The sequence below is a fragment of the Centropristis striata genome, chromosome 7 (genome assembly GCF_030273125.1).
Source record: "Centropristis striata isolate RG_2023a ecotype Rhode Island chromosome 7, C.striata_1.0, whole genome shotgun sequence".
NCBI lineage: Eukaryota > Metazoa > Chordata > Actinopteri > Perciformes > Serranidae > Centropristis > Centropristis striata.
This window is the reverse complement of record NC_081523.1, coordinates 18087904-18115893: the sequence shown is the minus strand read 5'-3', so window position 1 is coordinate 18115893 and position 27990 is coordinate 18087904. Positions and strand designations below refer to the sequence as shown.

Here is a 27990-nt window from a genome sequence, read left to right as displayed (position 1 = left end):
GATTCTACAAAGGGCATACTTTATTTTTGTTTGAAAAGTGAAAAAAACAAGTATATTAAAATGCTATAGAAACAATCGAACCCACAAATGACTTACCATTGTGCTTTTTTGTTTTGAAACCCATGTACAGAAATACCAATAAAAAGGTTGGCAAAATTATGTAGATTCTCTTCCTCACATGTAAATGATCAACCCTCTTGGTCCTTTCAGGCCTGTCTGTTTTAGCAGAATCCAGATCCTAAACTTTTCTTTATTTATAAAATGAAAAGATCAGATTAACACTTTGAGCAGACAAGTGACAAAGAGAAGTAAAAAATTTATTGCAGTATTGGTTCCACCAAAAGGGTATGAATCCCCTTTCCTCTTATTACTAGGGTGACCTAATACAACAAAATCTACATTTACAAAATATCCTCCTGCAATAGGCCACATATACTGCATGCGTAGTTCGAAATAGAATAAATTATGTTCAGAGGACTCTGCCATTGTACAGCATGGACAAATAAAAGTGAACAAAAATAAAAATTCTTGTTTTTTTTTTTGTTTTTTTTCTTCTTTTTCCTTCAAATATCTAAAAGCTAAAAGGAAAAAAACCATCAGGGTGCTAGTAGTATAATAAACTCCAAAAACACTTTAATAAGAACATCAAAAAGACTAATTTCCAACATTCACTTAAGGTTTTATTCTTTTTTTACAGCTTTTTTGTCTTCAGAGATATAAACATTTTAGTTTTTTGTCGTGTTAAACTATGATACAGTGGGAGTAGAAATGAGCGACTAGAATCTGCTGCACAACAGCGAAGGAGCTCCCACAACAATGTTGACAAAACATTTCCCTCCAGGTCTCTTTTCTGATAGCCTTTTTAAGGGATAATTTGGGTGAATTATTCCTTTAATGCCTTCTGGATTCTATCCTCTGCACTTGTACACAAACAAAACGTGAGCAGTCCCTCTAATATAATAAGTCTTATGTTTTGTGTCATTTTCATTTTTGCAAGAATAACTCATGTAAAAGTATGTAGTGTCAAATATTCTTGCCCTCTTGTGTTTTCTTACAAAAATGAGGAAGGAGAGGAAGAGGGTAGGAATCCAGTGAAGTTTGGCTGTGTTGTTGGAGGTGTCAGGTTGAGGAGGAGGAGTAGGAGCAGGGAAGAGGAGGATTTTGATTAAGTAGAAATGGAGATGGGGGACCAAAAAAAAAAAAAAAAGAAATGAAAGAAAAAAAACAAAAAACACCACACGGGAGCCATTAGCTAGCCCCTCCTTCCCGCGCTGCATACAGTGAGCGTAAAGTCTGTACTACTTTGTTGCTCAGTTTGTGGTTGCTGGTCAAGGCAATCTTCTTGTAAATGATGTCCGTCTCCTTAATAGTGTCCACCCAAGGCACAAGTTTGCGGCCATCGCGTTTCTTGGCCTCTGCCCAGGGCCCCGAGTAGGAGCCAGCCATCCAGTGGATGTTATATCCATTGGAGGACTTCTGGATGACTCGAGCTATTTGCGGCCGGTCCTTGTATTTGGGGCAGCAAAGGGCAATCACATCCATGGCATCCACTGTCTCACTCATTCGGCCGGGGTCCGATGAGTCACCCGCTCGCCTTGACCTTCGAGAGGACTGCACAGAGGACAGAAAGACACAAAGGTTGCATTATTTTCCACCATGTTTTCAAACAGTATATAGTATTGTGAGCATATAGTTCCCTCACCCCTGGGGTCCTTTCGTCGCCATCACTGTAATCGTCATCCGTCTCTGGTCCTGCCTGATTTCGCGGACTGGGTCCTGAGAAGGCACCAGAGCCTCCCAGTAGGGCGTTTATGGCTTTGTTTCTGATGTTAGCGCTGGCAGACGCTTCTCCCTCCTCATCTTCCTCGTCTGGGTCCAGATGTTCCATCAGAACCTTGAACTGTGCGGAGTGAAGACGAGAAACTAACTTTGAGACACTCGTTTCACACAGCAGCTAAACATCGAACTCCAAGAGCCGTGACAGAACGGAGTTGGGGTAACCATTACAAACTATTGAGTAAGGCTGTACTGAATAGACATTTCATTCATCACATTGGTAGTAGAGCTCACATAAATATTTGAATGCTTTGAATGTAAAAAAAAAAGCAGCATTCGGTACAGCACTTAGGGTTCATTACTTACATCTAGGTATTGTCTGACAATCCGCCTCTTGACATCGTTTGTCAGTGAGGCGTGAGCCATGTTGTTGGAGATGAAGTCGATGGTTTGTCGTGGGTGGAAGTGAATGGTGCTTTTTCTGTTCACTGCCTTATCGTACACCTTGGCTGACTCTGTCGGTGAGTACTTCTGGATTTTACTGTTGGAAAACAAAAAGTGTAGGTTGTGAACATCTGAACTGTTTAAGCTAACCAACATGTAAAAATCTAAACATAATAATTTAGACAAAGGCTGTATACAGATAAAGATTATATAGATCTCACCCGTCAGAGAATCCATATTGGTTCTTCAGATGCTGTTTGAGCACCAGCAGCAACAGGATGCCCTGAACAGCATTAGCAAAGTCCAAGAGACCTGATGGATTATCTGGGAGGAGCCTCATTACTTTATCCACATCCTCCAAATCCAAATCGTCCAGATCAGATTCTGAGCTTTCCGAGTCTGCAACAGGTTTTCTGGCCTTTTTAGGCCGCCGTACCACATCGTCATCACCACTGCTTCGTTCCTCGTCGCTCCTGGGAGAATCGCAGTTCATCTTTTCCCCTTCATCCTCCCCATCTGACGTGTTCTTCCACACCTTTGGCTTCTTCTCCTTACGCCTCGGCTCCTTTAGGAGAAGCTGGAGACAACAGAAATAATAAAAATAAAGAATTTCTTCAATTCTCGGAAGGGCACATACCCCCAATACATGAAGCTACTTTCACAAACATGCTACCCTACCTCTTTGAAGGTTTGCAACAAGTTGCTTCCAGAAACAGACAGGGTGATGTCTATGTGGTGCATAATGAAGAGAGGCTCCTCCTGGCTCTGGTATGGGAAACAGGCGAGGTTGTCTGCTACAAACAACAGCATGTTTACTTCCGTCTTCTGCAGAAAGAAAGAAGAGAGAAGAAAAGCATGGTAGTGTCAGTCAGTGAGTTTACATGCACAGTTTAATTGAGCTATGCTTAAAATTCGATTTTGGTGTCTAATCGCACTTCTGTCCTTGTCCCAGTTTACATGCAAATGAGAAAATCGAATAACTGACGGGAACATGTCCTCCTCCTCAACACTAGGTGGTGATATGAGTCGTTTCAGCGGGTTAATATGGCCTCCTTTCCGGCCAAGGCGACCGGCTACTGCGACCGGCTTTCTTGAATGTTCTTGTTCCGGAGACATACGCCAGCGCGGGGGGTGGGGGGTGGAGCATGCGTTGTCTTGTCATACATGTTGGTGAAAATCCTATTACAATCGCATTATCTGGGTGTCCTAATCGGAGTTGGAGAGCTCCGGCATTAGTCGGACTAACATGTTTACATGCACTTCAGTTGTCCAGTTAGTCAGATTAAGGCAATAATTTGTTTTTTCAAGTGTCATGTAAACGTACTGAGTGCCTTGTACAAACTCACATTGCAGTGTCTGCTTATTAGAATTTTAACTATTTATACCTGGTCAGAAATAACCTACCCATTTTAAATTTGCGGGACAGTAAAATAATGGGATTTAACATCATTCAACCCCACAGCATTTATGGTCTCTTTATAAAAGGTACTGCTTATCAGTGTTGTCTGTTTAGATGTATAAAAGTCGCATTTAACACTTTTTGTGTCATTTCTTGCCAAGACACACTGTTTAGTTGGCAAATGTGTAAAAAAAACAGTAGACAGGAGATTTTCACTTGGCACGTTATGTTGTAAATGAGGAAACACTAATTTACACCAAGCAGTGCCAAGACGCTTTAAGATGAGTGCAGGTTTACTCACTGAACTGTCATCAAAGAGGTTCAGCAGTGAGATGAGAAAAGCCCTCCGGTGCTGCCGGTTCCCCCGGATCATAGTGAAGAGGTGGGAGCAGAGCGCCGAGTGCGTCTCGTCCTGTCTGAAACCTCTGATGATGGTCCTACGAGAAGACTCGATGGCCTGCTGCAAGTTGTATGACATCTTCATCCCAGCTACTGCCTTCATCTGTGAAAGAATATGTTTAAAAGGAGGATAAACTTTCAGACAAATTGTTGGGACAGCTGCTGCCATGAGAATGCTGCCAAACACCCCTAGTATTCAGACCATCTTGCATGTGTCTGCAATGCAGTGGCAAGCTTTTTGGCGTGCGTCTTTAACCAGTTCACACATATTACTCAAGCACCAATTTGCCATATTGGTGGGGAGCTCCAAAAACTGTTGTGAGTGAGAAATCAGGGCTTAAGTCATGTAGTTTGGATTAGGCAAAACGCCCATGAATGGAGGAATAAAGTTCTACCACAAACCATGCCATGCCGTAAAGCATGGAACATGACTAAATTAACCCGCAACTGTTTTTGCCTTTACTAAAAGATTTTGGCATGAATACACTGTCAGATCTCAGTTACTTTATTATATTTTAAAATCACACCATGTAGTTGGAAGTGATAGTTGGAATGTCTATCCAGGTTCAAATACATTAACTAACTTAAGTCACTGAGTAGTAAGACTTGCCATCATTTTAAAACTTAACACTAAACACAAACTCACATGGATGAATCCTGTGTACTTCTTGTCGATCTCCACCAGCTGCTGGTCAGATTTGTTCCTCATGCTGGGCTCTGGGTCTGTTCCCATTGCAATGAGGTAGGGTACACACTGCACAGAGGAGAGAGAAAAGTATGTCATGTTCAAATGCATGTGTTCATATTTCTGTAAATCAACAGTTTTTGAATTGAAGTAAATTGATGTTTGAGTTTACAATCAAATAAAAAATAATGGATCTTGGGTTTCTTTTAGGTATGATTTTTAGGCTTTAAGGTTCATAGACACAAGCACATAAAAAGGGATGGGAATAAAATTTTGGATATAATGACCTAACAGAACAATTGTTTGATATTGATATCTTATTGAAATATTACCAAAATCCTTTAGCCTAATTCTATCACAAAGACATGTTATTAAAGCGGGGTGGTCTGACACCTTCTGTCTCTCACATCTTACCTGTACAGGATGGATGAGACCCTGGTTGAGTGTGAGAGCTATGACGTTGAGAGCAAAGTGCCGTACACTGGACTGAGTGTGGAAGAACGCCTCCAACACCTGTTTTAGATAAAGCTGCATGATAGAGCTGCTCATCCCTGACGAGATGTCTCCCATCTCCTTCAGATCCTCCTGTTTGGACAGTTTTTTCCCTGCAAGGACACAAAATATGATATGCTACACCAACTTTTACAGTCAAAATGTCATTATACAGAATTTATTCTTCATAACCGATCAAATCAGAGGACGTTAACACTGGGGTGCTGGTTTAAAAACCTGTTAACAGCAACAACCAAAGCTTCACTTACATTCTCTGTCAGCTTCCTGCATCCGCGTGTCCTCCTCCTGAAGGTACGTCTGGAGGTTTTTGAGGATCTGGATTTTGAGGTTGATGGAGGAGGCACTGTCAGCCAGGATGCCGTTGTACAAAGTCTTCACCTCAGGCATGAACATCTGGCTGGGATGCATGATCACAAGGAAACCTGAGCAGGAGAATAACAGAAAGCAAAGACATGTAAGAAGAAGGAAAATCTGCCCCAAACACACCTTCGGCCTTACTAAGCCTGTAACACCCATTCCATGCTGTCAGTCTTTTTAAACGCTGATACTTACACACAATACATATGGTGACCTTAACATTTGTCAAACCTATCTATATTTAAAATGGTGTTCTTGCCTAAGCCGATGATGGCTTTGGTCTTGACCTCCTCGTCCTCATGTTTGGTGAAGTATAGCAGCAGCTCGAGAACTTTCTCCTTGATAACAACCTGGACACAACACACAGACACATAGTTCAGAGACAGTGTACATTTAATCATTTGTTATAGCTGAAACAGAGGTGGTAGGGCAATGGCTTTGGTTTCACATCATAGCCAATTTCCCTAACTTTACTTACAACACTTTCTTTATCAGTGGTCGTTTTCTTTCTGTGCCAAAAGGCCAAAATGAATATCAGGACTTGCACTTGCACCTATAGATTTCCACAACTTTCATTCAAATACTATTTAAAAATTAAAAAAAAAACACTGATTGCGATACTACCTTGTTGTTGCCCTTGAACTCCTCCAGATCAAAGTCAAAGTGCCGGGCCAGGGCACCCACAGTGAAGAGCGATCGCAACAGGAAAGGCTTGTTTGCTACCAACGTCGTGCTGTTGGGATCTTCATGATGCTGAATTTTCAGCTTGTTAAGTGCACCTGAAAAAAAGCATAGGAATTTAAAGATACTTCTAAAAGGACCTAGATAAATTAGTCTGTCCCATTAATTTCCTGTTGCAGTATTTATGTTTGTTTGTAGCGCTGATGGCTAGGCCAATCTATAATATACCCCTTTCTAAACTGTTTATAACTCATAGTTCCATGTCTTTGAATGTGGTAAAGGAGACACTTTAAAGCTCAATGCTGCAGACTTATTTTGTCCTTGCAAAAGCAGTGCATACAAGTTCAAAGTCCTAACTGTATATCTCACCATAGAATCTGTTGAAGCAAGCCCAGACAAACTTATAGTTGTGCGTGACTTTGTTGACAACAGCTCCAAGACAGCTCACACAGTGCTGGACCACCTACAGAAACGAAGAAAGACCATCATGTCATCTCTTTAGCACGCCGATTTCCTTTTACAGGGAAAACCCGGTTCTACAATTGCGTAGTCAATATGCTTTTCTAAAAAGCCATTGCCACGCACCGTCATGCCGTATTTGATGATGAGCTTCATGAGGTCTTCTTCGATGGTGGCGAGGAAAGTTTCACTGGGGTGCTCCATCAGAGGGACCACAAGTTCCAAGATCTTTGCCACGTTACAGATGACCATGAAGTCATTGGCAGTCTGCAGGCGAAACAGTAACACAGTAATTACCGGGGAAGCTCTGATAGACTAAGCACCAAAAAGAATTTGAGTGGTGGTCCTGATACTGAGCAAAAAGAAACATCATTGCAATCTGTGGAAAATCTGTATGTTCTTTTCTTCATGCTGATGTAAAGGATCATTAATTATGCAAAAAGAATGAATCACTTTCTTTAAAATTTGGTGATAACAAAATGGATTTAGTATACACAACTTACGTTACACTTTGTGGTCAGGTAGGGTTGCATGGTCATGGCATGTTTGACCATGAGCTGGGCCCTGATCTTGCTGAATAGGTACAAGGTGGTGATACACGCCACTAGCCGTGTTGAGTTCACACCTTTGTTCTCTACAGAGAAAAGAGGAAAGAAATTAATTCAAATCAAACTAAAAAGTACTGATTAAGTATAGATGGACATTCTAGAGAAAAATCAACTCCTAACACAGTTTAAGTTAGTGTCGAATGATAAACTTTCATACCTGCAAGAGACTCCTCATATTTGAGGATGTGCTCTACTAGATTGTCAACTAGCTGAACGCAGGCCTTTTTGGCTGGCTTATACGATGCATCCTCTTCAGACTTCAGAAGCTAGAGCAAGAGAGACAATGATTATTTAAAAAAAAAGGTTTTAAACAGCTAATTGTTCCCCACCAGTTGAAGCCTCTACACAAAATCAAATACTCACATTCTGAAGAAGCTGCTCAAACCAGTCATAGCCGGTGTCTCGACACGCCGCAACCTGAAGAAATCAGACGTGAGAATTAAAAATACTCTGGCCAAACCTCACCACTAGACAAAAATGATACAGGGTGAAGGTTGATGATGCCTTTTTGTGAATAATTCTGTGGATAATCAGTTAAACTCACCACATCAGTGATGTTGAGGATCTTTCTGGTCATGGTCTCTTTGTCGTGGGCTGGAGTCGGAGTAAACCACAACTTCTGGAATGTCTCGTTCACCAATTTCTATAAACAGCACAAGGTCACTTGTCATTAGCATGGATCTATACTGTGTACAAAGGTTTTGTGAAGAATATATATAGCAATACCAAGCAATCTATCTATAGAGAGGCATGATACAAATTATAAACTGAATAATAATGACAAAGAATAGAAGTCATATCTTAAAACAAAATTTTGAGGAAAAAAACATAAGTGGAGCCATACCTTGATACCTTCCTCGTCATTGACCCTGCGGATCATCCTCACACACATCTCAGTAATCTTACTGAAGGTCGGCTGCTCCAGACAGATGTCTCTGAGGATCTTGATCACCCGTTTTCTTACGCTGATACCAGTGTCCTGTGCACCAGAAGCAGTTTAATTTAAATGCTTTGTAATATTCTGCAAGCATCACATCAAAAAACTAGACTCTTGGTTTTATATACAAAAGAAACATCTGCATGGGATGCGATAGCCTTTTTCTGCCAATAGGTGGCATTGTAAGACTGTAATGAAGAGTGAACTTCTCATGAACCCTCCTGAGCATTTCCATGTCAACAGGCACAACAATTTTAATACGTTCACTTCTCAGATGCTGAGTACAAAGACCGAATACAAAGCTTGTGTGTTGGGCTGCATTTCAATATCAATAGTTTACATGACCAGCGACATCACATTGATCTGTGCTAATCCTTGACTGCATGCTGCTATTAAACTGGCTCCTTATTTAATTATTTCCATCATGCAGAAGTATACTTGAAACATCCAAAATGAAACAATTGAAGCAAATTTTCTTCAAACTCAATCCCTGCAGCGCTTCCCCGTGTAAAATCAGCAACCAGAAAAAATAGCCATCCCACCCCAGTGAAGGAAGTGGTCTGCTTGTCCTATTTGCATATGTATAAAACAGGTGCATGCAACAGCACCTTCATTTCACATCACACTAGCTTTTAAAACATCAAACATACTGCGGGAGCCAGGGAGTAATGTTTTCCACCAATCAAACTTAAAGGTGTAGAATGAACAGACCACAACTCAAAGAAAAACTCATGAAAAAGCTTCCTATGTAGGCAGCTCTTGATCAATAAGTGAGGGGTATTGGCCATAACAATCAACTACCAGTAGACAGTATAACAGTTAAGATCACAATAGTGACAGTGCAGAGACCATTTCTACCCAATACGTCTGGTTTTTGGCAGAGTAGTTCCTTATCAATGGACTGACAATGACCTGAAAAAGATCTGATCTGATAATCATAGTTCCAACTGCAGCATCACAAAGGCAGATTCTGATTGTCTGATTAAGCAGCTTACCAGTATCCTCTCTATGAGCATGTCATAGTACTGCTCAGTGAGTTGAGGTCTGCTGAGCACAAATTTGCCCAGCAGCTCTACAGCTGCCTCTCTCACACTGGTAGAGTTGTCCATCAAACGACCATGGACGCCACGCTGCATGTCGGACTGCAGAAATGGAGGACAGTGTGTCAGTATACAGCATGGGGAAAGTAGATAAGACAACAGAATTTTATAGGACAGAATAAGAAACTACATTTTGACAGAGCAAGAATGTGAGGCAAACAGAAGTTAAGACAGCAAATATCATGTACATTTTATGACGTTAATGTCCAATTCAGGCATGACGTGTTTGCAAACACAGATCCTAACATACCCTTGCCAGTATGCTGGGGTCCACAGCCACAACCTCAGAAAGACATTTCATGGCTTTAGTCCTTACAGCGATGGCACTTTCTCCAAGGACTCTCAAGATCTATGAAAATAAAAAAAATACACCAGACTGATTACACAAACTAATCTGTTTTCAGTTTACAAAACAAAGACAAACCAGTGAGCCCTGATCATACAGTGTGAACGACTTGCAGAATATTTTATTTAGATGCTGTGATTCATTAAAAAAAGACAAAGATACTAATGGTGAGAATAATCAAATCTTACCTGTGTTAAATAAATATCAAAGCTCTGGGCGAACGGCCTCATGGAGGCCAAATAACGCACAATCAGACAGGAGTCCTCATAGTCCACAGTGTCAGAGTTCATTCTGGAGAGAAGGGCAAAGATGACAGAATTATATGATTACACATTCATACAACAGAAAGGTTAAAAATGGTCAAATAAGTGTTTTATTTGAGTGACATGGAGTGCATTGCTGAGACCAACACAAATTCTTACTTCAGTGTGGCGAAATGAGCCGGCGTGGTCTTGATGATATTGCGCAAGAACTTCTTGCGCTTCTCAGCTCGCTGCATAATTTCACCGGTGGTCTCAATCTCCTTGGCATGTTGTGGTCCATCCGATGAGTCCTCATCCTTTGGGTTCTGGTTCCGCATGGACTTCTCAGCCTCTGTCGTGGTGTCCCGGAACCACTGGGCAACATAGAACTTTCTAGCAAACTAGAGGACAAAGAAAATCTCAGGATTAGAAAGAGTTGATTTACAGAATATAATTATTTATTATACTTTAGTGAGAAAATAATAATTCCAGTGATGCTATAAGCCAGTATATTAATGTGTTCCTTTAAAGTAGCCATTTCATTTCAAAGAAACGGGTGGAGTAATTTGAGAAGATAGTAGAATGAATGTATGCTTAACAGTCAGAGTTATGGTTGCACGTGGCAGTTTCCTATAGGTCGGTGCATGCACATAAATGCAATACAGCTTAAGTTATAACAGTGTTTATAGTGACCACTTGCACCGTCAGTCTAATGTAAACCCACCACCAGTGAGGCGTCTGTCTCAGCGTTCTCTTCCAAGTAGTCCAGTAGAGCTTTCTGCAGCTGCTGGGTCTCATCGTTACCTTGTGACTATATAAATCAGAGAGAGAAATGATTTATTCCGTTACTATAAACATCAGCTTATACGTGCAGTAGACAGTTATCTCCTAAAAAGTTTATCTACCTCTTGTAGGATTCGATCAATCGATCTCTGGTCCATCTTGCTGGTGACTGCGTCCTTCCTCAGACGGGCAGCCACTGTGCCCAGGTAGTCCAGGGATGCTACTCTCAGAGCCATCTCCGTCTGCTTATTACTGAACTGGTGTACCTGATGGGAGCAGAGAGCGAGAGAGAAATTAAAAAAAAAATGTTTTAATTATACCAACAGTGACTCTCACATGCAAACTCCCAGATAAATAGCTTTCTATTTTAATGCATCCCTTACTGTTAAATACTTGACAGCCACATATCAAGGAATTGTTCTATTGAAGATAGACGTCAAAAACTAGTGTCATATAACGTCTGAGGAGTGTGTTAAAAATTCAAAGAATTCAAATTCAAAGAACATGTCTCAGTGTTAACATCGTTCCTGTTTGTAAAAGGATGGTTACGCTGTCACTTGCTAATAATTTGGATCTATTTTTGGAAACACTTAAGCACAAATATTTTTAATTCCAGTTTAAAGAAAGAGCTGTCATTACTAACCAGTAGTCTGCCAAGCAGACTGAGCAGCAACTCTGCAGCAGGCCACTCTGGTTTGTTTACTGTTGAGAGCAGGTCCTGGACAAAGTTCTCAAACAATGGCCGGTAATCTTCTTCTCCCTGCTTACTGCCACACCTGAGGATGGGGGGAGACAAAGAATGTGGTAGGGGGAGAAAGGGAGGGGAGAATAGGAACAAAGAGAAAGCATAATAAGAAAGAATTAATGGAAGCAATAATCATCAGGGGCTGAGGGTCATGAAGCCACCATAAAATGAGGACATAGAAAATTAAAATGTGTAAAGCACAGTAAAGTGTTTAAGTACTTGACAGGCTTAGAAATCAAACAGCACACAGCCTTTATGAATGCAGTATGATTGAGTGGCAGTTACTTTTTGAGGAAAACTGAGAGGAAGTTTTGTGCTGTTCGCATTGCCGTCTCATACGAGTTGGTTATCAACACGTCTTGATCCACCTAATGAAAGAAAGGAAAAAAGCCTAGTGAGCAAATTATATGTCTTAATGGGTATTTGTAAAAATTGTAAACTTGCTTGTTTGTGTGATAGTTTTGTGTGTCTCAGCGTCATCTTACCTTGCTGTCGTATTCATCGAAACAGTCCTTGTCGTTGGGGAGGTGGACCACACACTGGATCAGCTGCAGCACCAGAGCGGTCACCATTTGGATGTACAACGGCTCTCCATCCTGGTCTGAGCTGTTCAGCCTGAGGACAGAAGAGGCAAGGATACATGATAAGTTACTATTAAGGGTATTATCCCAGAAAATAATGGATTTTGTGGGTTAGGGAACACACTTTTCACAATGGAAATGTTTCACCTGTGCTTCAACTATTAGTTTCTACATTAAAGGCCAGACAGTAATAAAGCCTCAATTTTTAAAGATATTTTTGGCCATTTTTAAGGCTTCATTGAAAGTGGATAGAGGGTGAGAGGGGGAGACAGAGGGGAAGACATGCGGGAAGGGGCTCTACGGTATGCGCTCAACCAGGTGTGCCCTCGGGGCAATAAATTCTTGCAACACCTTTTAGCCATAAATCAGTGTAAATTAATATAAAATGAATTACCTGAAATTCCTGAGGGAGCGTTTGCTGGTAGGCAGTCTGGCCAAAGAGGTGAAGATCTCCTCTAAGATCAGCTGCCGATGCTTCTCGTAACGTGAGAAAACCTGGAGACAGAAAAAAATAAAGGTGGTTAGACTCTATCCTTATAGTTCTGTAGTTTTGATTATACACCAGAAGTCAAAAGGAGCCATGAACTGTAAAAAATATAAATTTGTTTTCCATGCAAAGTGACCCAGAAAAATTCTGGATAAACACTAAATTCTATACATTAATCAATGAATTAAAAGGAACACGTAAACTTACTGCTGTTACTAGTTTAATGGCACACAGCTGCAGCTCACTGACATTCTCCACAAAGAACGGAGTGATTCCCATTGAAGAAACCTGAAATAAAGAAAAAGATAGAATAGCATAGATCAATATCTGGTTTGCCATGGATAAGCTGCAGTCGAACATTGTTTTAAGATACATGTTTTTTACCTGGAGGATGGTGGTGTCAGTAAGAAGCTGGATCTCCAGGAGCTCAGAGATGTTGCTGACGATATCGCACACTTTATTGTACAACATGATGATCACACGTTGCTTGTGTGTTGAGCATTTTGCACGCTTTGCCTTGGAGCTCAACAGGCCACCTAGATAGACAACAGTCACCCTGTTAGATTCCCTTGAGGTGTTTTTGTTCATGGACCATTATTTTACATACTAGCAAACATTCCCTGTTTATGAAAGAACATCTTGTAATTCAAATGGTCTGAGAGAAAACTAGACTCATCTTGGCTCAGTTTTCAGGCTTTAGAAAATCTAGCCCTTGATGGGAGACCTTCAGCCAATCACATTTAATTTCAGAGAGAGAACAGTTCCAGCTGGCTGTTCTATGAATGAAAATGCACCTACACATTAGAGTTGTCCCGATTCCGATACCAGTATCGGAAATTGCTCCAATACTGCCGAAAATGCTGGCATCGGTATCGGCGAGTACTGGAACCCAGGCACCGATCCGTAATTCATTAAATTAGCTTTTAAAACAGTGGCGCTGTGCTGCAACCTGCAGCCTGCTGTTTTAGAGGGACGAGGAGGAATTGATTTTTTAGCACAGACACACACGTGTCAGAGCAGGTTGACGCGAGGCTTGGAGCTAAGCTAAGTAGCACTAACATGTCTGCGGTGTGGCAATATTTCAAACTGGAATCTCCCACCAGCATGCACGCAGATGGCACTAGGGACGGAGGGGATATCACAGTCATGCAGGTGTAGTATGATATTTTTTTTTTATAACATACTGGTATCGGATCGGTACTCGGTATAGGCCAATACCCACAGCACAAGTATCGGAATCGGTATCGGGAGGGAAAAAATTTTATCGGAACATCTCCACTACACATCCCTCAAGAGGGTGAAAACCAATGGAAATTCCTGCAGAAAACATTGCTATTCCATCATGGCAACAACTGCCTACACTGCACAGCAACCCAAATGAAAGGATGAAAATGTTAGAAAGTCTGAATGAGAGTCTGACAATAAACAAAATAAAATGCGTGCCAATATAAGCAAAACTTTTCAGAGATGGGGAGAATATGCTGCCAATAGTTTAGCCTTCTGCTAACTTCAGTCAAAGGCTCCCGGAAGCTATGTCCTTGGAAAATTTTATGAACAAAGTCTGAAGGAAGGGTTTATCTCACATCAATCGTCACACAACTCAATTTAGGCACTTGTCAAATGAAATAATCAAATGAATAAGAAATTGTTTTCTTTATCCTCACCTCCGTGAGGGTCCACCCTGTAGACTGGGTCGTATTGTGGATACAGTGTGTTCTGAAGATGAAACTTGGTGTATTGTAGCACCCGCTCTATGACGTCTTCTATGTAGACAGCTTTCGGCATATGCGTTGAGGTCATGATGTTGAGAGCTGTCAGACAGGCATCTGCTGACTTTGTGACTCTCTCCATGATCAGATCTCTCCAAAGTTTCTCCTCATCTTCAGCATCTTGGTCCTGAGTTCAGAAAGGAAAGGAATGTAAATATTCATTCCAGCGAAGAAATCGTTTGCTACATTTTAACATCAAGTTTTCTACTTTTTCTGCCACTGGGTATCTTTTGATTTTTCTTTATGCATTCTATAGACTATAAAGAAAGACAGAAAGAGTAAGGAGGGGTGCTCACATGGCTCATCATGGTGGAAAGCTTGGACCCGTCCTGGATATTCTTTTCCAGTATGTTCAGCAATTTCACCAGCTTGTCTGATGGGATCTACAACAACAAAGATGGTTATTCAGACCTACTTCTGAAAAAACACCAACCATCCACAACAGTCAAACTTTCTTTACATAATAATATGCTTTGTACAGTACCCTGCTGGAGATGCCCATGGCCTTAATCTTGGCAGACTCGCTGCCCAGCTCACTCAACTGGTGTTTGCCAAGCAGAAATTCTTGAGGTATCTCATCGTCATCTGTAGCTGGAAAACAGTAAACAAAATCACATTTAATACAATGAAGTTTCTGCATTTGGATCTTTCAAAAAAACTGGCAAAGCCTGTCAGCACTGATATTTACCCATGGCAGTGAAATCCACATCCTCCAGATTCTCCAAGATGTTGTCAATGCTCGAGAGGAACCTCTTAAATGTGGACGAGTCCATTAACTCTTCTTGTGTCAATTTGGGTTCATATGCTTTCCGTTTCTTCTGCTTCTCCTTCATCTTCATTTTTCTGGCAACTGAGTGAGAGAAACGTTCATGTTAATTTGTAGCGCGATCTCTACAAGTAAATTATTTTAATAAACGGTCTTGTTTTTTGGTTTTGATTGATCACATGAAAAACAAAATATGGATACTTTATTTCCTTTAATGTTTTCTAATCTGCGATGTCATGTAATTTTCTTCAGTATTCTGTATGTAGACTACTACTTCCCAATGGAAGGTGGTAAAAGCTTTAACTGACCAAGCAAAGCAGTTCTCGATGGCCCATTGAGAAAGTAAAAAATAACCTAATTAGAAATGCTGTGGCAGGTGACCTGAACACAAACCTTCACTCATGCTGGGTGGCGGTGAATGTTCGTCAGAGGAGTCTCGGTAGCGGCTCCCTGAGCCTCGTCGGCTGTCTCGCTGCGCGCTTCTCCGATGTTCCCCTGAACCCCGTCGCTCCCTTTCTTCCACATCCCAGGTCCTGTCTTTGTCTCGGCGCTGCCTCTTTCTTGCAGCTGTAGACATTAGGCATAAAGAAATCAGGCCCTAAATCTAAACACTGATCCTTTAAGAAGGATATTTTATAAAGTAAAAAACTAAACCTGTAAACCAGTAAGAATTGACAAGAATTAAATGATTTCACTCACACTCTCCATTTGGGTCAAAGTCATCATCCGAGCTGACCTCAGCATATTTGGGCTTCTCATTAACAGTGCTTCGTTTTCTCTTGTTCATCTTTACCCGTTCACACAGGGGCATGGTCGACTCAATCTCTGCCAGCAGCTCTGGGGGCAGCTCCTTCAGAACTGCCGGGTCCATACCACCTGAAAATTTGACAATATTTTCAAGTTATTAACAAAAAGGTAATTTTGTGCAGTCAAAGGAGAGAGACTTGCTATGAAGTTTTTTAATGAAATCTGTCAAAACTGTTTTGTGTTCTTACTTTTGCCAGACTTTCCTGAGGAGATCCTGTTCTTTCCAGACTTGCTGTGCCGGATAATCCTCTGGATCTGGTCAACAGAAAGCTTTTTCAGAACCACCACAGGCTTGGGTCTCTTCTCAAAGTCCTTCACCAAACCAAGCCTCTCCAGTTTAACCTTGGGCTGTCCCCACATCGGACTTTCATTTAACCCACTGCTATCCTTATCACGTTTGATCTGAAAGAAACAAAAAAACAGAAAGGAGTCAGAAAGCAAGCTTTGGAAGTTTGAAGTTCAAACCAATAAAATCCACACATTAAAGTTTTGCACAGAAAAACATGGTGTTTACGGTAAAGAAAATCAAATCAAACAATGGATCGAACATACTGACATGACTATTGATTCTGATGTTAGTTTCCAGTATAGTTCCAATACCAAACACTTAAAGAAATAATCCACCGTTCTCCCAACATTATCTTCATGTTTTAAAAAGTAGGAGTAGTGGTACACTGTCAACACTGCAATGCCAAGGCAGCAACTGCTTGCAGCCACAAGGGGTGTCGGGCGGGAATGGGAGATTACGGTCGTGGATGTTTTTATTCGTCACTTTTCACAAAGCGAAATTTTAATAATAAATGTGTTATGTACCATATGCAATATTTCCGAACAGGCTGAAAGAAAATATAAGTTAATGTCTTATACTTGAATTAATTATATGCTGAAAAAAATTAGTGTAGAATTTCTCTGAATACGATTAAATTTAACCCATTCCAGCACAAGGAAGTGATAACTCCTTCCCTTATTTCACACTGCAAACATTACAGATGACTAATTTGCTGATGGATCATCAATAAACAGAGTGGAGCTCTGAAGAGACGAAAAAGATTGTTTCTGTTGTCTCATCTAATTCTTCCCGACCGATGCCAGTAGCCTTGTAACTGATCATAAATCGATCAGTCCAGGTTTTTGGGTTTCTTGACATTGACTGAGTGCTTTAAGTGGACATTTACCCACATGAAACATCTGGAAAACAGCAGTGGAGCATTTCTTTAAAGGTACTTGCTTTTGTTTACACACAGGATCAACATCCAACAAATTCTACTTTTGGCGGATGGTTAAGTGGGTTAATGTGTTAACAGAATTTTAAGACCAATCCCAGTAATAAATAAAAGGCTTACAAATGAGAAAAGAAAAACATAAACGAGAGTGAGCAGTGGTGTGATTTGGTTTTGTGAGATTGCAGGCAGTGAAAGTTGAATGATTGGTAGGTGGGTAGATATTTGGTTCGGGTCGGCCCAGATCACCTTAGGGATCTGGAAGTTCTTCAGTGCGCCACTATGCCCTCCCAGGAGCTGAGCGGGGAAAGAATCTGGAAGATTAGCACACGAGGCAGATGAGGCTGGTTTGGAACCATCATGCCTATTGCCGCTCCGACCAGGCTCTCCAGTGGAAGAAGCCCGGTACCTATCTCGGTCACTTCGGCAGCGAGAGTCAGGGGAGCGTCGGTCTCGACCAACAGTCTCGCTCCGATGCCTCTTATCCCTGTCAGATTCTCGGTCCCTGTCTCGTCCGTGTTCCCCTCGGTTTGATGACTTTGGCATTTCCCCCCGTCTGTCAGAGGACTTCTCCTCATGCCGGTGCTTTGACGACTCCCGACCATCTCTTCTGCTGTCATGTTTATCAACCCTGTTCTTGATGACTTCCGGTCGTCCGTCTGGTTTCAACCGCAAAGCCGTGTCAGAACCCTCCACTGCTGCTGGCCCACTAGCTGGTTCTTCAGGCCAGCGTTGGGCCTCAAGGGCTGGAATAGGGGCAGCCAGACAGGGGTCGAGCTGGCCATCAGCTCGGCCTGCCTGCTGGAGGTCGATGCTCACCATGAGGGGAGGGCGGCTGGCACCATTCCCAGCTGCGGTGGCCTCTTGCGGGGTCAGTTTGCCAGCATTGCCCCCTCCTGTTGATCCACTTCCTGGGGCACCTGTGGGGCCACCTGGTCCCCCTGCACCTGGCTCCAAGGGAAAGGAGTCCTGTTTTCTCTTCTTCAGTGGCTTGTCTGTAAAGAGAATAACATGAAGATATCTCTTCTTGTAAAACTTCCAAGTTATAAATTCAAAAATATTTGTTTAGCTTTTATCCACATGGTTATAGAGAAATATTCTACACACCTTTATCTTGCACCTCCTTGGAGCATTTCTCACTCGCCGTCTCTCGTTCTATCCTTTCAATTTCAGCGAGAGCATCAAGCTCTGCCTCGTCGTAAGGGGAACTGGGAGGCTGAAGACCACTGGCACCACCAGCTTGCTGTTGCTGCAACCGAGCTGCTAGATTTTGCTGGAGAACAGGCACCTGCTGAAAGGCCAGTTCTGCTTCCATATTGTCAGAGTTGTCATCGATACCCGGAAGGACATCCCCTGAGATATGAACAAAAACACTTTTACAGGGTTGTATTGGGATGATGGTTTTCAGTACTTTTCAGTTTCTTACCAAAGATTTACAGAAGAAGTACAGCAGCATATCTCTTTTTAATACTGCTGATCGATTTAAAAGGTGTGAAGGTTTTGGGAAACTGCATAACAAAAAAATGGGGATCCATCCAAAAGCTTCCTTACCTTGGGTATCAGACTCATTTGACTTGACCCTGGACAGCTTGAGGGTGAGTTTTGTCGAGTCCTTGCTTGGAGAGCTTACAATATCGTACATGTCTTTCTCCTCTTTCACAGCCTGGGCTTTCTTCCTTTGCTGGAGCTGCTGTTTCTGGTCCGGTCCCCCGTCCCTTGATGAGGGCGCATAGGGAGGTGGCGACTGCAGAATCAGCGGGGGACGAGAACCCGCTGTGAGGAAGCGACACCAAAAAGAGAAAGTTATCCTCTAAAGGCATGTACAAAAGAAAGTGCATAAAACCAGACACAGCGCTGTGATGACAACAGACAGGGCACTCTTTTAATATACAATGCATTTTTCAAAGTCGACCAATAAGACTGGTGAATGAAAATCCCTCTGGCCTTGTATCACTTTGAGGGATAATGATCTCAAACCATTCTCTTGCTGTGAAATTATAATTATGAGTTTAAGAGAGCCAGAGGCGGCCTTTTCCTAAATGAAAAAAGGTAGCCACTGTAGTGTCTCCTTACGTTTGGGCGTTCCTTCACTCCCTGCTGGGGAGCAGCCAGACTGTGGAGACCTCAGAGGGAAAGAAGGATTCCTCATGGTGGAGTCACCCTCCTGGACAACACACAGACAAGACAGATATGAGCTTTGCACTCGACTTTCAAACGAAAATCTGATAAAGTATTTTAAAACAGTTGACGGCAACTGTCACCAACAAAGATTCTCCTTTTGGGGAATTGGGCACAGATTCTTTCACACTAATCAGAACCATAATGTAGATTTAACTTAATTTCAAGTGCTTCAGCAGCGTGCAACAAAAACAGCTGTTATACGTTTGGACCAATGTTATCCCTTAATATCTCTTGCATTCTAATGGACATCTTCCCTCAATGAGGAAAATTGATTGTCAAGATTGTCTTCCTTGAAAAACATTCTGCTCCTGATTTTCTGAATTAACTGAGTTTAATTAATTAAGACATTTTTACTATGAATGCAAAATACCAAAAGAAAATAAATCTCTGAAGCCATTATGAAAGTTATGAAACCTAAACAGAACTAAAGCACACACGTGTATAACAACACATGGTTCGACAGGTTTTATTCAGAAAGCCCTTTCCTCGTTGGTTAGTATTACATAACTGCAACTTGCAGCTTTAGAATTACCTGTCTTCTCTTTAGTCTTAGGCCTTTTGTAAAATCTTGTGCCTGAATTCTTTCTAAATGTGCTCACGCTGCCTGTTGCACAACAGATATTCAACACTGAAGAAGTCTTTCTCATGTTTTCCACATCTGAATGCTCACTGTTCCTGGTTTTCAACCAAAGCAGTGATAGTGGGAACTTTCAAGTACAGTGGCATCCCATGCATGTCCTCTATTTGCCGCTTGTAGAAAATGTATTTTTGAAAGAAATTTCATCTGTTAAAAACAGCATTATTCAGCACACAACTTTGTTGTTTGCTCATAGACGCCTGTCTTGGTTGGGTATTAAGTATTATATTATAATGTGTTTATTCTTAGACTTTGTCAGTCATACCTCGTTGCTCAGTCGGTGTACAATGTTCAGGTAGTCCTCAGTGCCATGTCTGTCTGAGTGGTGGTTTGCAGCATTGGCCATCTGCCCTGACACTTTGCCGTCATGGATATTTCGGATGCCACCTGGAACCATGGGACTGGCCACAGACACTGTCAGATAAAAGAAGAGAGAGATTGTATTTATTAAATGATCCATGAGTGAGGTAATTTTAACCATGTTGATCATGACAGAAAAAAATTACCCCTCTTTTAAAAATTGGAGATTCGCCCAAAATGTGCTTATTTAATAAAGTCAATAGGCACTTAGGGGACCAATGATTTGTTTTGCATAAATGCAGCTTCAGTTCTTCCAGGAGTCACAGAGACAGAATCATTCACATTTTCAATTTTCAAAATTTAACCACCATACACAGAGAATGTAATTGAATTTACAGTTTGCATAAATAGTGAAAAATGTTTGTGTGAAAAATGTTTGTGTGTAAAATGCGAAATTATTTAGGTTTTTGGCTGCCTAAGTGTTCAAGAAGCTTACATCTGCAAATCAGTAAATTGTGGAAAAAAACCTGTTCCTCCTGTTATCAGCCTAATTCTTTTTTTTAACAAGTGAGCTAGAAGACCAATCAACTGCACCAGAGCAGGCCCTCTAAATGCAAAGTATCAACAACAACAACAACCAACTGCATTTAATTGTAGGACATAGAATGGCCACAGTCAAATGAATTGCCCTTTCTTTTATAACTTAAATCCTGAAAAAGTTCAAAGTATGTGATGTTGCTAGCTGCACTCCAATTTTTTTCCCCAAATTTGCCCACATATACAACAATGACCTCCTAAATTGAATTATTTCATATCAAACTGTACTATAATATGTTTTCCACATTTTTTAAATAAAATTTTGACTTTAAAGACTCACTGTTCTATTTTATATTTGAACTGAGAGACTGGAACAAAAATATTTTCAATCATGTTATTTTCATCAAAAATTCATGAAGTCCCTGGTTGTACATCTGAACAACCAGGACACAAAGCAGTTGGAAATATTTAAAAAAAAAAAAAAAAATCAGCAACTGAAGGAAGTGTTAAGTTTCTGCTAACACTGGCTTAACAAGGAAAACTAAGGATTTTGTCTCGCTAATCACATGAAACAATTCTCCAGCAATCAGCTCCAATTAAAAAGAGGCAAGTATTTACCATGTAAGAATTGTATGCTTTAGTAAACGCAGCGATTGTGCACAGTTTAAAACTCAATAAACCATGCAATGTTCTCATAAATGTCTAGTGAACAAAATAAAAGTTAGACTTGCACCCAAACTGATATTATGCATTAAGAGACTGTTGCACTGGACAGGTCAAAAATTTAGCTCAATCACGACAGATTACTCGCTCAGCAGAGTCCACAGTGACCGACAGCCCAACAGAGAGGAGTAGCAGGTGGAATTGGGTGTGGGAGTCTACCTGCTATCTCCGCCGCTAAACAGAGTCAAGGAAGTTTTTGCCACACAAACACTGTACACACAAGCTTGGAAGTACTGATACATACTCTCACCTTGTTGTATCTGTTGATGTTGGTTATAGCTGGGTGGCTGTTGGTGGGGGTACGGCTGTATGTAACCGGGGGCAGGGCTCTGAGGAGTGTAGGGGCTGGGTACTGGACTGTTCTGACTCATGTACCGACTACTGGAACCAGTCTGGGGCGCCACAAACCGGCTAGACATTGTGGAGGGGGACAGGGAGAAAGAAAGTGAGCAAGAAAGTAGATGGAGCTAGCATGCCTAAAATTAAAATAAATGACATATATAAACACAATATATAACTTTAATGACAATGAATTTGTATTATTTTTCAAGTAATTTATTTAACTACATGTACAAACAGCAAATCATCCATGGAAATAGATAACACTAAATGCAGCTGGGATATACCAAATGAAAACAGGAGAAAATCAGGAGAGTCTGTTAACAACACTTACTTTGTAATAGTTTTTAGTGTTGATACACTAGAGTAAGCTAAATTTTGCAGCCTGACTCACCTTGGTGGATTGGGAGACATTGCAGCCGGCTGGAAGTTTGCAGGCTGCGCGGGGCTATGCATGGAATTTTGGGTGATCTTATACGGCGGTACCATTGGCTGCTGCATAACGTCTGTTTAGAAATGAAAACATTTGTTTACTTTAAATACCAACATGAGCTGGTCTATGACTGTCTGCTTTTATGTCATAATGTGCAACAGGTATCCATACTTTTCTCCCTGAAGATGCCAGGGTTCCTGGCCAGCATGGTCTGCAGCAGCAGTGGTGCATCTCCCTCTGGCTCATCGCTACCAAGGTTGTCCTTCAGCTCTCTGAAAGCACACACATAAAATAAGTTCAGTCACTTTTTATATGGTAAGAGCAAGACAAGAGGTAGTACAATTAAAAGCAATAAGCAGCGATAGATAATAGTGATTACTGGTTAAAATCTAAACATGTATAAATGCAAATACTAATTGCACTAAACATGCATATGACTAGTTTTTAAGACACCTAGCCTACAATTTAGGGTTAGGGAAGATAGAACAATCTTCTGTAGGGCTAATCAATCTGGGCTAGATTTTTAAACCAGGAAATGTAGATGGGCCTGACGATTTCAGCCGTCTATTTTTTCAACTTTATCCTTTCACTCATTCACTCACATGTGCTCTGTGGAGACCTGGTTGAGGCCATGGGCTAGCTGGGAGGCCAGATTCTCATCCCGACAGCCCAGTAGGCAGGTAACTTCCTCTGCGATCCTCCCATTGTATAGGAGGCTCTTAGTGGTGGTGGCAGGGAGAGGAGAGGGGAGGGGCAGCTGGTTCAACACTGATATGAGAAGAGCAAAATGATTAGAACAGAAGTGTTCATAGAGAAATAGAGCGAAGCAGACAGGCTATCACAATTGCAAATTTACATCTGTTCAATATTTCAGCTTGGCATTTTACACTAGATGAGGAGACACAACAGAAACTGTGACAGTGTGTTTGGAGCATGTCAGTGTGTCACTCACAGTCTGTGAGGCTAGCGATCCCAGCAAGAGTGGTGATGGGAACATGAGGCATATCCCCATTCATGCTGAAGGTGAGGGTGGGGGAGTGTGTTGATACACAGGTAGATCAGGGGGTCGATGGACGACACCCGTCCTCACATCTCCTGGCTCCTAGGAGAAAGGAAGATTTGTCAGCAAGAGAAAATGCCAAAAAAGTGATGGACAGGAGAAAGAAGGCAAGTAAAGTAAAAGTAAAACTAGTAAAAGCGACAGAGAACCTACAGATAAAAAGAAATGAACAACAATGGAAATAATAAAATAATCAATATTATTAAGACACGTTAAAAACAAGGGCTCAAAATCAATGAATGGAGAAACATTTGCTGTATATACTGCCAAGTCTGCCCTGATGATAATAGTATGTTTTGTGAGGAAGAAATGGTGTTGGCTGCATCATCTGTAAGCCACAAATAAATGTGTCTTAATAGATCTTGTCAATCGAGATAAACTTCCATGGACCTAAGCCTTTTCATGTATATATTTGATATATTATTAGACACACGATCAGGAATATCATGCCACTACCATGAATGCAGGTTAGGTGTCTTACTCAAGAAATACATAAAACAAATACCGACGCACAGAGGATTGAATCCAGGTCTAAGGGAACAAGGTCACTGACTATTAGACCAACCTGCTCTTCATACATGCTGTTTTAAACTGGTACATACTATAAGCAGTACAGCTCAACAATAGACTATCCAGGATATACTGATAAAACAAAAACTTAAAATGCTTGTGATGGTTTTTCCTCCTGGAGAGCAAGCCATAGTTCAGGTTCAGTATACTGACTGATGCTTATTATGAGTCATTTAAAATTTGTCATGTCAGATTTCCCCTAATAGCACACAATAGGTTTCACACAATACAAACATCTTTCTGGCTTCCAGAAAAGTAAAAGACAATGCATGGAAAACATATTGTAAAATGGTGTAAACACAGCTGCACACTATTAGGTTAAATGACAGTAAGGGGCATTGTGGAGGAAAATGCATGATTATAAAATATGAAATGTGAAAACAAGTAATCAACTAGTGTGAATCTTTGTGTGACTCCCATGGAAGTCCTTCACTAATTTCAAACCACTGGGCTCTTCACTCACAGTTTATTATGATGGATCTGCACAAATTAGGGCCCTATGTCTCACCTTTTTTGTCTTAAATCCCTTTGCTAATTAGGTGTCCTTGATCTCTCAAGTACAACGGCACAGGAGGTCAAAGAAAAGAAAAGAAAAAAGCCAGCTGCAATGTTCAGAATATCAGCCCATACTTCATGGACAAGCCTAGTTGCTACAACAAACCAATAAAAAGCTAGTAGAGGGCTTATTTGTTATGTGTATTTACTCTTCAAGACACAAAATTATGAATAATGTGTTGACATACTATAGACACCAAAATCCACTAATTACATGAGCCGCAAACCCTACCGAAACAAGTTATCAAGATTCTCAGTTGCCTCAATTCAGAGTAAACAGGCATCACTCCAGTTAATAAGGACATGTCAATGTAATGATAAATGGGTCAAAGCATTAAAATAATATACCTTTTTGAAGAATTCTGTGCAGTCTCGGGTGGACTCACTGACATTTCAGATAAAAAGTCCTACTCCTTCAATCTGTTAAAAGAGAACATGACTCTGCATCAGTCGCTGTGACATGAAATTGCATTTAATTTTCTTTTGGGATCAATCACATAAGAAGATGTGCATACAGCAGTTAAACTATGAAACTAACTCAGCATCACAACATTGACTGTCACACATGCATTTCATATTTGAAATGAATGACTATTGCAAATATGCTACACAAAGTTCAAGCCTTGAATGCACTAGTATGCAGCACTGTGTTGACATTATGACAATTTTGATGACTTCTAAGGAAATGCAACATTTTTCACAACTTCTGCTGAATACTGATGCAAAGTAAAACTGTAAGCACGTTGTTGCAACCACACCACAGAGCAAGTCCGATGGTTGAGTTCTGATAGTATATACGTGCAGCAGCTTCTGCACGACAGAATTGTTACAGAGAATCAACAGATGGATATTGTAAACACTACATTAGCTAGCTGCAACGTTAGCATTCCCAGTCTATGTGCTCTTCCTCAGTACGCACGGTCTTGGCTGACAGCTGTGAGACTGACAGGCAGGAGGCAGCACAAAGGAACAGATGCACTGTGATGGTGGCGGCAGTAGTGGGGGGCTGCATCCTCCAGTAGCAAACAGCCATCGTACGCATTCTGCAAACTGGCTAACTGCAGAAAGCATTCAAACTGTATTTGTTGCGGTCAAGAAACCTAAATATATACGATTCTACTAACATTTGCATGTCAACCAAACTTCCGATAGTTAAGTTACTGTAGCTGAAGCAAATAGCTTGTGCTCAGCCTCTGGTGACTCAAAACATTTCAAAACAGGATAGCAACCAAAACCAACATTAGCCCTGCCAAAGGCTCCAGGAAACCAAAACCAACATTAGGAATTAAAAACTGAAATTAATGACTACCTTACAAATAGTTAACGTTTAGTGGATGTAAGCATTCATTAAATTGTTTATTTTAGTTAGCTGAATTGCCAGCTGCAGCCCGCTACTTGCGAACAAACCCATCAACGTTACACTGCCAAGAAGTTGGCTGCTTGTATTTTTCGAGCTAACCGCGAAGCTAGTGTTACCACTTACGGTAGCAGCTAAGATCACAAACGTTAGCTGCCTAACATTCGCTAACAACAATAGTCGTGTTTTAATAGCTAGCTAGTTGTGCTAACTAGCTCTAAGTGTTGTTGGTTAGCTTCTAACGCTGTTTCCCGTTCAAATAAAGGGAAGGCAATTCAAATAATACAAGGAAGCGCTTGTCGGGGTTGATGAATGTTAGTCAATTCTCATTTGAGCTCGGGAAAATGCGATGTGTTGGTGTGTATGGATGTAAAAGCAATCTAATTCCGTGGCAACGGCCCAATCCTCGGGCTCGACAGATGACATCCAGTTGAGGCCGTGCGCCTTGGCGGAGCAAAAACACACCTAGCTAGCTTGGCTGGCTAGTTCGCTAGCTTCCGTTACCTCCCGGTCAACGATCAACGACGCCGTAGGTGGTCTTGCAGCAGTACATTTTTTAATGTTATTGTTAATAATCGCGATTAAAAAAGTTTGTTGCATAAAGATAGATAGGTGATTATATTTACCTTCGGATGTTGCGTTCAAAGGGAGGGGAATGTTTTAGCTTGGTTTGTGTCCGTATCTCTAGCTCCCCCTTTCTTCTCTCGCAGCTCCTCCAGAAGGAACTCGATTGGCTTGCCAGCTAGCTGCTTAGCTAGCTTGCTAGCTATCAACAATAATCCGGGTCGGACTGATTCGTTCTTTTTCCGTCACTCAAGGGTGAATGTTTCAACGTACATTCATGGGGAAACATTCGTTCTTCGGAGTTTCAGTCGGTCTGCACCGACATAAACAATGAGTGCAGCCAATTTCGACAGTAAATGAGAAATATGACGATTGTTGCGATCATCAAGAGGCTCTCCTCTCGTAGAACAAAATGCCGACCGGAAGTTCTGCCGTCTGACTGACCAAAGATCTCAGGAGTGACTCCCTCCATCGGCGCCAAACAAAATGCCATGCAACATTTCGTGTTTGAGCCGCTGGAAGGCGCTGGATGACAACTTTACCCTCTCTGATAGTCTAAAGCACAATAACATTAACTTTTTTTTTTTTTAATAGAAAGAAATAGATTATATACATTATATACAAGCAAATCATAATTTTCTGGTGCAGTAACCATGGATTACTAGAAATATACACGAAACAACTATAAAACCATTACAGTTTCCTCTGGCATACAGGAACTATTAATACTAAATTAATTAAAAAAATATATACACACTACACACAGAAACTATTGTTTTTCATAACAACATTTTCTGTTGGGCCTATTTGTGCTGTGATAGAAGCACCACAAAGATAATACCAGAGTAGTGCAATTAAAAAAAGTGGACTACTTAATTGCAAATAGCCTAAAAGTTGTATTAGCAACATGTAAATAAAGCATCAAAATTACTCTTTCAGAATGATCCCTTTCAGAGTGTCCCTGTATTATTGGACTATTGATACATGAACATAACAAGCAGCATTTTGATGTTGTAGTAGGACAGGTTGGATGCAATTATAACTATAAAGGGTCACTGTAGTTGTTTTTCTAACAATACATAGTATTTTGAAGGTTGTTCTGTCCAAAAATCTTAATCTGCAAAGTAACAAGCTGTCAGTATCAGAGTTAAAAGTACAACATGGACTTTTATGGAGTACAAAAATAAATTACCCTATCATTACATTAAATCAGTGCAAGTACATGTACCTCAGAATTGTACTTAACTATAATTACGCAATGAGTAAATAGTAGGCTTCCTCCAAATACACATGTAGATGTGTCTTGTCCAGACAGGTTTATATGACATTAATACCTATGGTTTATATTAATTAAAAATATTGTAAAAATGTTAAGGATGCAATAAATATATGACTTGACAAATACTATATATATATATATATATATATATATATATATATATATATAGAGAGAGAGAGAGAGAGAGAGAGAGAGAGAGAGAGTTTAAAATGAAAAAGACAGAGACAGATAATTAGGGATTATCATGTAAATTGATTAAGTATCTCAACATGTGTTAACAGCAGATACAATTGTGTTTATGTGTCAAATATGACATAGTGCTTAATATGCTCAGAATAAAAGAGATATCGT

General features: G+C 40.8%; 1 protein-coding gene across 4 annotated transcripts; it reads right to left on the bottom strand.

Annotated features, from left to right (window-relative positions):
• Positions 1 to 296: 296 nt before the first annotated feature.
• Positions 297 to 26852, bottom strand: nipbla (NIPBL cohesin loading factor a). 4 transcript variants are annotated; one of them, XM_059336309.1, is made up of 49 exons: positions 26423 to 26852; positions 24788 to 24859; positions 23207 to 23353; positions 22857 to 23022; positions 22426 to 22526; positions 22216 to 22327; positions 21727 to 21893; positions 20188 to 20336; positions 19178 to 19268; positions 18656 to 18877; positions 18212 to 18457; positions 17354 to 18099; positions 16073 to 16286; positions 15777 to 15953; positions 15471 to 15644; positions 15000 to 15161; positions 14796 to 14902; positions 14608 to 14694; positions 14207 to 14438; positions 12927 to 13078; positions 12750 to 12830; positions 12450 to 12550; positions 11960 to 12089; positions 11760 to 11842; positions 11373 to 11505; positions 10852 to 10995; positions 10671 to 10757; positions 10127 to 10347; positions 9893 to 9995; positions 9609 to 9707; positions 9254 to 9400; positions 8166 to 8300; positions 7866 to 7964; positions 7685 to 7738; positions 7479 to 7587; positions 7217 to 7347; positions 6840 to 6980; positions 6624 to 6717; positions 6198 to 6352; positions 5833 to 5923; positions 5465 to 5638; positions 5118 to 5308; positions 4665 to 4772; positions 3921 to 4121; positions 2899 to 3045; positions 2442 to 2797; positions 2143 to 2317; positions 1703 to 1900; positions 297 to 1611 (listed from the first exon to the last, which is right to left on the bottom strand). In XM_059336309.1, the coding sequence occupies exons 3-49, from the start codon at positions 23268 to 23270 to the stop codon at positions 1249 to 1251; spliced, it is 7620 nt and encodes a 2539-aa protein (XP_059192292.1). In that variant the 5' UTR covers positions 23271 to 23353; positions 24788 to 24859; positions 26423 to 26852; the 3' UTR covers positions 297 to 1248. The 4 variants fall into 4 exon arrangements, with proteins under 4 accessions (XP_059192292.1, XP_059192291.1, XP_059192293.1 ...); XM_059336308.1 differs by having other exon boundaries at positions 23207 to 23356; positions 26423 to 26851; XM_059336310.1 differs by having other exon boundaries at positions 21733 to 21893; positions 23207 to 23356; positions 26423 to 26851.
• Between the last annotated feature and the right edge of the window lie 1138 nt (positions 26853 to 27990).

Bases quoted from the DNA above. Each gene is read 5' to 3' on its own strand.
- nipbla (XM_059336309.1), bottom strand. From the start codon at position 23,270: ATGAATGGGGATATGCCTCATGTTCCCATCACCACTCTTGCTGGGATC. The intron at 13,079-14,206 runs GTGAGGATAAAG...TTGTCTATCTAG, and splicing joins CAGGGTGGACCCTCACGGAG to GTGGCCTGTTGAGCTCCAAG. The intron at 10,996-11,372 runs GTTAGTAATGAC...TGCTCCCATCAG, and splicing joins GTCTGCTTGGCAGACTACTG to GTACACCAGTTCAGTAATAA.